The sequence below is a fragment of the Pyxicephalus adspersus genome, chromosome 8 (genome assembly GCF_032062135.1).
Source record: "Pyxicephalus adspersus chromosome 8, UCB_Pads_2.0, whole genome shotgun sequence".
Classification (NCBI taxonomy): Eukaryota; Metazoa; Chordata; class Amphibia; order Anura; family Pyxicephalidae; genus Pyxicephalus; species Pyxicephalus adspersus.
In genome coordinates, this window is record NC_092865.1 from 72,385,665 (window position 1) to 72,397,355 (window position 11,691).

General features: G+C 36.6%; 1 protein-coding gene across 2 annotated transcripts; it reads right to left on the bottom strand.

The window, feature by feature from the left end:
• Positions 1 to 408: 408 nt before the first annotated feature.
• Positions 409 to 11,401, bottom strand: EIF3L (eukaryotic translation initiation factor 3 subunit L). 2 transcript variants are annotated; one of them, XM_072421140.1, is made up of 15 exons: positions 11,262 to 11,401; positions 9,700 to 9,748; positions 7,329 to 7,539; positions 6,260 to 6,339; positions 5,424 to 5,485; positions 5,201 to 5,270; positions 5,045 to 5,118; positions 4,750 to 4,921; positions 4,007 to 4,161; positions 3,257 to 3,427; positions 3,038 to 3,171; positions 2,188 to 2,361; positions 1,923 to 2,112; positions 1,453 to 1,533; positions 409 to 1,005 (listed from the first exon to the last, which is right to left on the bottom strand). In XM_072421140.1, exons 1-15 carry the CDS (start codon positions 11,286 to 11,288, stop codon positions 967 to 969), a joined length of 1,689 nt encoding a protein of 562 aa, XP_072277241.1. In that variant the 5' UTR covers positions 11,289 to 11,401; the 3' UTR covers positions 409 to 966. The 2 variants fall into 2 exon arrangements, with proteins under 2 accessions (XP_072277241.1, XP_072277242.1); XM_072421141.1 differs by lacking the exons at positions 6,260 to 6,339; positions 9,700 to 9,748; positions 11,262 to 11,401 and having other exon boundaries at positions 7,329 to 7,535.
• Between the last annotated feature and the right edge of the window lie 290 nt (positions 11,402 to 11,691).

Genomic DNA, 11,691 nt, shown 5'->3' on the forward strand with positions numbered 1-11,691 from the left:
AAAATAAAAAAATACAGGTTTACAGGTATATTACACAGCATTGTCACCATGGCATACTCTAAGATTGGACTACAGTAGTATATATCAATACAACAAATGGCACAGTGCCGGAAACTAATGTAAACACATCCCCTTGTCTGTTCAAACGTGGTTCTTGGAAGGGACTGCACACCCCTATTACCTGCCAACTATGGATTCGTGGTAGTTGTAGTTTTTGTTGCAAGCCACATCTCACAGGATGAGTGATGTACTGCCTCTGCAACTAACTAAATGCCCCCACCACAACTGCAGAGGAACCTCCAGTGTTCATAGAAAAAAAAATTTTTGGCTAAAAGAAATTACAGCAGGAGGAAAACATATTTGAACTTCTGTTAAAAAAATACTTTTAATACCAGTAATAGACAATAAAAGGGTTTAAATAAACTTTAATGCACTTTTATGTCTATTTGGAACAATGACTTAAGGAACCAAGTAAAAAAAGTAACTCATATTTTTTTCAAATGTCAAAACATATGACTAAAAAATTGTCTTTTTTTTTAGCTCTGTGAATGTGGAAAAGCTTGGAATTTACATCAGGTTATGTTTTTGCTGCCTACATCTAGCCAAGAGAAATGTACTTCTGGTCTTAAAATGCAACAGCAAGAAGAAAAAAATCTCCCCAAAGGAAACAAAATTTACATCAAAACATACAAAATAAAATTTCTTCCCAAATAGTAGGAAATGGTTTAAGGAAAACTATGTCCAAAAACCTGACCTTTGTTTAGATTGATATATTCCAATTTATTTCTGATTTTAGTGTGACATTTACTTTTGAATTCAATAACCCTTATGTTAAAATCTGCATAACTGACAAGTATGTCCTTAGGTATTCTGAGCATTTTATTAAAATGTTCCATTCTCAAAAATTGATGGTGTGCTTGGAAACTCAAATTCAATTCTAATAAATAGGTGTTCCACGTAGAGCTCTCAAGGCTTTTGACTCATCTTCTTCAAGGTCTTGTTTAACTAATAAAAAAAAAAAAAAAAAAAATACAAAAAATGTAAGTTAATCACTACAATCCATTTAAACATTTTACATGTTAATGTATACTATTGTTGAAACACCTATATATATATATATATANATATATATATATATATATATATATATATATATATATATATAGTGATGGGTAGGTATGATCAGTATATATGGAACTGTACCTGAACTAAGCACTCAATATATGCAAGTTATAGCAAATCAATTGAAAAGTGCGGCTATTTACATAACTTGAAGTGTGCATAGCAATAATAAATTCTCTTTTTTTTTTTTTTTGCAATAATGTAACAGCTAGAAAATGATTGACAACAGACCTTTTCTTGCTTCTACATTTTTATAGTACTATCATTCCAATCCAATATTCACCTTGATTATTCTATCGATAAGGTTTGTGAAAATGCATAGAAACTTACCTCCTCAAACTTGTGTATTTGTCTAATGAAGAAGTCTCCATAGCGCCGAGCGACTTTGGTGTCTGCAATGTGAATCATATCCTGAAGGGAGAAAAAAAATGTAAGTGTGGAATGGAATCTTAGTCAACTCTAAATATGAATATTTCATTTTTTGCTGGCTACTGATTTAAACAAAGGCATTATAAAGGAAACATCTTAGGCATTGCTTTATAAACAAGGAACACATCATCCTTCCCCCCCCCCCATCACCTAGCAATTTTGAAAACTATGTGCATGGATTGAGGCACTCACATGGAAGAGGATATGCATGACTACTGTTCTCTTCTCCATTAGGTTCTATAGACAGGAGATGTGCAGGAAGCTGATAGAGCATCTGCATTTTTTAAGTTAAGATCTACTAAATAAATAATCTACTAAATACATTTTTTTAAACCACACACTTTGTATCCTGGCATGTAAACTGTAGTCACCTTATCTATATAGAAGTCAACTTCTGAGGCAGATTGAAATTCCCCTTCCAAAGCAGAGATACCACTAGTCCAGACAAGGTTCTTCATCTTATGTTTAAAAACAAGCAGCTGAATTCGAAACTCCTGCTCTGGAAGATCCAAGAAACCAGCAAGTTTGGCCACAGGCATGGTGGTGTACAATTTCAGAAAGCTGCAAACAAATAAGCAAATATTAGGCAAAGGGAAAAAAATATAATACACACACAGATTTGTAAATGGGACTTACCTACGGATAGTGGATAGCTGGGCCTGCTGCTGAACTTCATCCAAAAAGACTTTCAGCTGTTGTAGATAAGGTTCTTTGTGATAGTTTGGGTGAACATTATCATAATTGGGAACCACTGGTGATAGAAACTTAGGGCATGCAAAATTAAACAGCTCTTCATAGATTTGTGCATCTCTGGTAAATAAAAATCAGACAAAGGAAAAGTTGATTTGGCTCTGGACAAAACTGGGTAATACAACAATAGCGGCTTGGTTGGCACACAAGCACAATGTACTCAGAGGACCCCTCCACATGGAGTTGGTAAACCAACACTAGCATTCTGGCAACATAGGGGACATAAGAATATGAACAACTGTTTTTGTTTCCAAATAAGTGGACTATTAGCACAAGCTCCATGCAGAAGATTACAGAAGTTAGGATATTTTCATACAGATGTTCATGAAGTTATAGTATTGTTTTCTCTAATAAGTAATAGAGTTGACATTTGAAAATCCAGCCATTGATAATCCGGCTCAATCAGTTGCCTGGCATGTATTTCTGATCGCATTTTCAATACAGGGGCTGTAGTACACCGTTTGGCCACTTATGTTTTGACAGCACTGTTCAGCAGAAACAACTGTTAGGTCTTGCTTGCTACACTAATACACTTGAAACATCCCTGCTGCCTGCTCCATGGAACTGTGCCAGATGCCCACAGGTGCAGCGAGAGAAAGGCTGGCCTGTGTGTGGAAGTGAATATAACCTTCAAAAATCCAGCACTCCTGAGGCTCGGAGGTTGATGGATTTTTTACTGTCAACGATAATTGTTTTGGGTAGTCAATGCATTTAAAATTCAGAACACTTTGCTTACCCCTTCTGCATACGCAGCATCTTGTCACCATATTTTTCTCTCAGCTGAGTGTGGATACTCTCATCAATGCGCATAGGATACATAGTAAGGGCAATGGCCAGCAAGGCATGCATTTGCTCATTCTGCTTATTGATCTGTAAAAAAAAGAAAGAAGGCAGGTTAAGACAACAATATTTGCAAAAAATTTTAGGAAGAAGCAGAACAGCAGAGGCCTCTCACCATCTCATACTTGTATGTTGTCCTCTGGAACATACTTTTGGTCCTCTGGATATAAAGTAGGATGTTGGCAAAGACACGTATTGCATCCTGGTATCTTCTCATCATGAGATAAGCAAAACCAACATAGTAATATGTTGTGACCTGGCATTCTGGAACACGGGAGTACATACTCTAAAAGAATAATATAGGAGGAGTAGAATGAACAACTGAAAATAAATTACATATTCAAATGGAAGCATAATACAAATCTAGTCTCTACTCAAACCCTAGGTTCTACATGTCAGCTTTAAGGAGACTTCACAGTACTAAAGTTTCAGGTCACATGACAGCCACAGTAAACATGCTGCGAAGCACTGACATCTGCAAAATCTTTGGTTAAAGTGAAATAAGCCAATGCTGTTATTACTAATCACAATGCATAGTTGCTGAATGCCCTGTGACCTGGAACCCCCACGGGATTCTCTTTAACAAAGGGAGATGCTGTAAAAAGCCACTTGTTTAAAGAGTCACTTTAAACAAGCTGTTAGCAGAGGACATGTATATAAAATAATGGTCAATCATTTGTTGTAGGTCATTTTCATGGAGACATGACATCTTTCAGGATCCTTTCCAACGACAAAGACAGCGCTGTTCTGCTCTATGGAGAGGGAGAACAACGGACACCCTAAACATGAAGTGAGCACTTGAACACTTACAGGTATTACGCTAATGGGCAAGTTTAGAAAAAATTATTTTGATCGAGTATCATACCTTCTTGTTGAGTTCTATGTTTTCCAACACCTTGATGGCCTGATAATAATCACCAAGCAATGAGTGTAAACGCAGCAATCCAACCAAGCTAAAGTATCCAAGCATCTTGTAGAGGGAGTGTCTGCCATATTCTCCAGCAACGCTTTCAGGGTCCCCTATGGTGAAAAAAAAAAAAAAGAATAGAAAATAAATATTCCTAGGTATACTTGTTTTATTCAAAGTAATTAATGGGTGAATACCCAATTAGTGAGACTTTTAAGACCAAATACATATTGCACGTCATATGAAAACTACATTATTCAGGCAAGCTGCATCTACTGGAGGCAGTTGCCCCTAGAGCTTACCATCTCCCCATGTTGCTACCTTGCTGCTGTCCTTGTGAGGAGTGCCCTGGTTTTGGGCATCTATATTTCCTATATCCTAAAGTAGTAGACTAAGTTCCACAAAATGTGTACAGAAAACTGGGATTACTCCATTGGGTATCCTAAATAGGAGATTAATACTGTTGTGTACAAATTTGATTTTATGTTATGAGCAATGTTGCTTTTTAAAAGAGATTTAATAAATAAGAATTTCTAAAACTAAAATCAATTTAAAACAAACTAAAAGGGGGTTAATTACCCTAGATGTAATGTAATTGGTGTGCTGGACAAAACAAAGAATAATTCAGGTACAGAAAAAAAAAAAAAAAATACTCTTTCAGAGAGCAGTGATAAAAAAAGATCTCAGTACAATTTCCTCACCTCCACTGGTGTACACCTCCAACTGACGGTTAATATTGGATTTGTCCACAAGAGAATGCAGGACATTTAAAACACTGTGCACATTCCAGATTTTAGGGTTAGAACGAAGGAATTCAATTTCTTCCTCTGATTTCTTGGCAGTCTTGCATCGATACTGGCTGAATGACTGGAACTGATGTAATAAAAAGGACAGCTCAAGCCAAAGTTTTAAAAATACCATTCCAAATTAAAAAAAATATTATATCTAAAATGCATGTGAAAAATTAGATACACTTTAGAAACTTGCATTTTATACCTGGTAAATAAATTCATCAATAATGTCCCACAGCCACTGATTGGGCAACTCTAAGGGAGCCGGACCATCTGCATCTAAAAAATGTAAGAAACAAAAATTATAAACTGTTCTATTACATTCATGAAATTTGTTTAACCTAGTTTTTAAAACACTTACTGAGAATGTAGTTAAAAAGGTTGCAGTAGTTGTAATAGGATTCAAATCGTTGCTCTAGTGTGGGTCCTCCCTACACAAAACAAATTGTCAATAAATGCAAATCAAAGGCAAGGGAATATAAAGCAGGCGTTTATGGTAAATAAAACACAGCAGATCAAATACTGTACAAATGCTCCTTTTACCCTCCAAGCTCCCACCACACACAAAAAAAATTGATACTTACACTGACTTTGGCATAAATATGTCTGTAGTATAGTTCTTTATACAAAATCAGGAAAACTGCATCTAAAAGACAATTGATAAAGGAACATTATAAAAAACCATGTCAAACTACCGAAAGGAAATCATTGAGCAGAAGGTGATGACTATTTCCAATCTGTAACTAGATTGTAAGCTCTTCGGGGCAGGGTCCTCTCCTCCTGTATCACTGTCCGTATTAATCTGTCATTTGCAACTCCTATTTAATGTACAGTGCTGTGTAATATGTTGGCGCTACATAATTCCTGTTTATTATTAATAAGTAAATACTGATGGGTCTGTATTGAAGCTGCACTCCAGATACAAATACTTTATTTAAACTTTTTTGATGTTTAAATAAACATGGTAAACCAAAAGGCTGTATTTTTGTCTCATCTGTCCAATGGAAGATATATTAGAGCGATCAGTCAGATAGATAGAGATGTGGGTTGAATAAGGCAAGTACAACCACTGCAGGCTGCCTGCAGAAACTCCAGGATGCAGTCAGGTAAAAGACCAGTCACCCTACACAACAAGAAAAGAGCAGTACTGACTGGTCTTTATTACAAAAAAAACTCATGCAGGGGAAAATGCAGGAGTTGCATTATGCTGTATTACCATACAAACCAGGAAAACACACAAATAAATATCAATTAAAGTAAAAACAAAGGTTTCTATAGACTATATACATTAGATCCCACATTTGTTCTGATGCATTTTCCTAAAGCCTATTACTGTTGTAGCAATAGGCAAGATTTACACAGTCTTCATATATAGGAACATATACAATATTGAGGGATAAAAATATTTTTTCACTCTTACCATTTCCAACTTGGGGAGCAATGGCTTCTGCTTCAGGCCAGGGTGAATTCTTAAAGAAACGTTCCGTTAACTTTGTCCAACTGCATAACAAATGGAATGCCAATAAGTTAAATTAGAAAATTGCCAATTTGTACAAAAATGCAAATGCATTTAATAATGCCCCTAGCACTAGCAAAACATACTACAAAAGGTTTGGATTCGTTTTACTCAGACATCAAAATTACATAAAAAAATTAGTGTTTGCTTCCTGATCTCAAACGTTTCTGATAGAGATGGAAATCTCAAACTGAAACCACAGAACTACTGGCTTTTCTCTGACGATTTATTATTTACATGTATAGGCAGAGAAAGAAGTACTGAAATGAAATACTAAAGAGAGGAGGGCTTTGAGGTAGAGAAAGGGAAAGAGGTACTGAAATTAAATACTAAAAAGAGAGGGGGGCTCTGTGGTAGAGAAAGCTATGCATTTCATATAATTATAGTATATAAAATGCTTGGGGGAAGACCAGGATAAAAAAATCCATGACTTTAACCTATTTAAAGTCATGATCTTGCTTAATTACCACAGAACTAGTCAACAGTAAACCAAGTCTAATAAAAATGTGTTAAGCCAAGTTTCGTCCCTGTCTGGACGATTAATGTTATAAAGTGTAAAACTGTACCATAATGTGCACGTTCCTCCACCGAGCTGCTGACTACAGCATACAATGGATTCTGTGTAAATGCATTTCATGATGAAATTGTCAAACGGTTTATATAGGGAACAGTTTTAATGTATAATACACTGCTATGCTTTAGAAACACAAACATGTTTTTCTTCATTTATTTGTATTAAGGGAACTTATAAATGTCTCTACTGAAGTTCAAGCAATGCCATTACATTAATTTCATTTCTGCTTGACAGCTGCTGAGATAAAAGGTCAGCCACAATGGGAAAAAAGAGTTGGCTAACTCAGGGACATGCACTTTAAGTATAGTAGATATGGCTGTCCAAAACCAATTTGTATACTGCTGAATAAAAATGAAAACAAGTGGATGCATTGGCTGTTTCAGGAATCAATAATTATACCTGTTCTCATAGATATCTTGGATTTCATAAACTTTCTGGTCAATGACATCGCTAGACACTCGACTGGCTTGTAGTTCATACACCTTCTGGTCAATTAAATCAGACACTGTCTTGTGGAAATACTGAATGAAGTTTTTGATCACCTCAGGGATGACCTGATATGTCTGCTGCTCATACTGGCGTTCATAAGCTAGATCCTGTTTAGGATCACCTAAAAGCACAGGAGAAAAAAAAAAAAAGTTACTTGTGTTGCCCAGATATATGACATTTAAATTAATGATTACTTTTCTTTCTTAGTGATGTTGCTGAACAGGCTGCTAAAACACCTTTCCCAGAATGCCTGCAGATAGTCAACAAGTGACTTATAAATTATCCCTCCAATGGTAGACTCCAAAATAGGCTTATAACCTGTTACAAGTGCTCTACTTGGACAAGTAGTAGGTATATCAATATTAAACAGTATTTATATAGCGCCAACATACTGTGTAGCACTGTACAATAAATAGGGATTGCAAAAGACACAGACAGTAGAGAAACCTGTCCAGAAGCGCTTACAATCTAAGAGGTCTTAGGGAACCCCTGACAATATATCTAACAGTTAACAGTACATATGGCATATACAGTGTGATGGGCAATGCAAAAATGCTTCCAAAATTATTGACCAGTGGGAAGAATTCCTCCCTTACAAATAGCAAAAGAAGATTGGTGTCCGCTAAACTGATCCGAGAGATCCAATAAATATGTAATGTAGGGATGTAGTGTGACAAAATAATGAGGGCGAGGAAGATGGAACATAGGACAGTATAAGGAAGAGTGTAATGTTTACAAAATTACCAGGGAAAAAGTTATATAACCCTGAATAATAAGGGGATTAGTGGGGGTTGACAATTATCAGGGGAAACACAAATTTTATATGGGGAGTGAAAAAGTATTGATTAACACAACTGTTCTTAGGAAAGGAGATGGAAAACAGAAATGATATGAGGAGTGAATTAGTAGTGATTGACAATTATCAGAGAGAGGACTTTGGAACACAGAGATGTAAAAATGGAAACAAAATTTATACGGGGAGTGAAAGAGTATTTTAAAAAAAAACCCTGGCAACCTCTGGAGGAACACTGGTATTAAGGATCAGACTTTTGCTTGAGGGACATATTGAAGGGGAAGCATTATTGTTTGGAAAACCCCTTACTCTAAAAGTTTTGTAATCTGTGTATGTTGCCATTTATTATTTTCTAAGGCTCAAAACAGTGCATTATTTGTTACCAGAGTACCCATGCCTGCCACATTCCACACTAATGAGGAATGTCCACCAGTGGGATGGCTGTTTATAAAAAATGATTGATACTTGCATTGATTGTAGCTGGCTGCACACTACTAGTTGCAGAACATTCAGGGATATCATATCAAACGTTGTATGAAGTCATTAGATGTGCTCCCCAAATATGCAGTTGCTGCAAGAATAAAGTTTTATCCTCCCTTAAGGTCAGCCTGCAAATGAAATGTGACTAGTACAACTCCTCTGAAAGGAACTTAATGCACTTATGCTTGACATTTTGTATTTGGAAAGTTGAGTACTAATGCTTAGTCTACACTGATTGATTTTTTTTAACACTTATAAACTCCTTTGAATGAGTGGAAGGGTTTATAGGCAGTTAAATTTTAAAATGGAGCAAGGTGCAGTCTCCTAAATGCTCAAAAATGTGACTCCTACAAACTCCCTGGTGTGGCGTACCCCATTGGAATGCACAGGATTTTGAACATGGGCTTTTAAACACTAGGAAAACAGTCCATGTAGACTAAGCCTAACACAGGCCTTCAGATGGAAATTATGTTAATGTTTTTTTTTTTGCTTTTTGTTCTAGTTGTTCTTAACTAATGTGTCATTGATATGAATTGTTATAACTGAACTTCAGAGATCCAATAAACAGGGCATAGAAGGATGGACTCCCTGCTAAAAATGTATTTAGATGTGGATATTAAAAAAATGAATATTATAACTTTACTTATATTCTTTTATTTGGGTTCATGTGGTCCAAGAGGAAGGATTCCCCCCCCCCCCCATTTGCAGGTAAAGTGGTTTTGAAAATAAAACATACTGGCAAATATGCAACAATTGTGTTGTACACTTTGTTCCACGAAAAAAAAACCCACAGAACTAAAAAGTAAACAAAATCTAGCTCTCTTCTCCTTACACTTTAGTCCTCACCAAAGAAAAAAAATGAATATTTATGGCTGTAAAATGATTAAAGCTTTTGAAAATAGATCAACATATACTAAGCAATTTCCAACTACCCTACAATAAAATAACATGACAGACTGTGTCACAAAATTAAATCAGAGCAAGATAGGGTAAAATAGGTGTATTTACCTGTGTGCATATCATAATCCGCTTGGTAGCTGTATGGATCATAGGCAGTCTAAAAAGAGGATTAAATAGATTTAAACATTAGAATAACAAAAACATGGCACTGGAAATGTATTTTTATAGTTGTCCAAATAAGCACACAACGTTTACATGCAAAACAGTCTGAATAACCCACTTCTGCATTCCATACTATATATTACATCCCCCGCATTCAGCTTAATATTCTGTACATTACAGTCTCATTCCCTGCATTAACCATATTGGAATGCACAACTTTGATCTGAATCTCCACATTCTGCATACTATACCTACATATTCCCAATCCCTGCATTCAGCATATTATGTATGCTATATAGTCCCAATCCCATACGATACTGAACATAATTACATTGTTTGCTAAACAATCCCCACATTCTGTCCTCCTTTCTGTATACCATGCAGTACATTACATACTTAGAGCCACTATAATCCACATACAGTGTTATGTTTAAAATATTTATTATTATTAACCAGTATTTATATAGCACTGACATATTATGCAACGCTGTACAAAGTCTATCGTCATATCATTAGCTGTCCCTCAAAGTCTCAACATTTCACAGCATAGACGTCATTAATGTAACAATTTTTTAAGGCCAATTAAAGCATACCTAAACTCAGAAATTTCACTTTACATTAAATTGTAGACAACCCTTTTATGTAAGTTACAAATTCTGTTTTTTTTTTTGTCCTATTTTTAAGTGCAACAACAAAACGGTGCAGCACCACCCCCTAATTCTCAATCGCCATTGAATGGGAGCACAGAGCCTCCTGGGTGCTCCTGCACATGCCCGAACATCTCGGGAATGCGCAGAAGGAGCCTTTTCATGCAGAGAAAAAATTGCCGATCTCACGCATGCGTAGTGAGATCAGCAAGTTTTTTTCCATGCTACGTCACCCAAACTTACGCCCGGGTCAGGTGACGTAGAAAGAGGAGTAGATGGCGGCGCCCGGAGTGCCAGCTCTGGGACAACGCAGGACCTGATGTAGGACACCCCCGGATGGATCGGACTGCACTGTGGGGTTGAAGGTAAGTTGATTTTTATTGTAGTTTTCAGTTTAGTTTCTCTTTTGCCTAACGGCATGTTTTTTTGGGATGTGGGAGGAACCCCACACAGAACCAACATACAAACTCCATGCAGATAAAGTCCTGGCCTTGGTTCGAGCTGACACGGCATAGGAAAAGTGCTAAACACTGAGCCAGCCTATGTATGCACTAAATATTAGTTGCTGCAACATAGAAGTTACATTTCCCCTGCTGATAAACTGTGCTGTATATTCATACAATTGGAATTAACTAAAGAATCCAGAAATCTCCTTCCTACAGACATGCACACTTTTTCTACTATAAATACTTCAGAATATCTGAGATAAACATACTAAAGTGTTACAATTGTAAATGCGCTATAAATAGTGAAGAAATATTACTTATAGCGAATACACATATATAGCAATATAGCTCAATCTCACTCTTATTGTACGAGCCCAAGCACTGAAAATAAATTTCATGTAATAATCAGACTTACATCGTATTCATCATTCCCGTACGACATGGCGACCGTCTAAAACACAGCACAGCACACCGAGTACAGGCCGAGAAAGACAAAACAACTTCCGTCGATCTGATATGACCTCTATTCCGGTACAGGCTAAACCAATCATCGGCGCTTTTCTGAAGATTTTGTCTTCTCCAAGAGTTCTCACAGCCGAACGTATTGGTAGTTTGCTAGTCACGTGGTCTAAAGGCAGTGGGTGTGTTGCTGCGAATCTGGGAGCACGTGGAGCTGATACTGGTCGAGCGCCGCACAGCTATCGCGGGAATGTTTATTTTACTCCGAAAGTCTGCTCACTACGTTACATGCATCTTTGTTGCAGTTTTTAGCGGTGCCAGCATTACCATGTGCAATGGGTGCTGAGCAGTAGCTACAAAGGTTGTGAAAAGCCAAAATTTATTAA

Bases quoted from the DNA above. Each gene is read 5' to 3' on its own strand.
- EIF3L (XM_072421140.1), bottom strand. From the start codon at position 11,288: ATGTCGTACGGGAATGATGAATACGAT. The intron at 2,113-2,187 runs GTAAGTCCCATT...ATTTGTTTGCAG, and splicing joins CAGCTATCCACTATCCGTAG to CTTTCTGAAATTGTACACCA. The intron at 1,534-1,922 runs GTGACTACAGTT...TTCTCCCTTCAG, and splicing joins TTGACTTCTATATAGATAAG to GATATGATTCACATTGCAGA.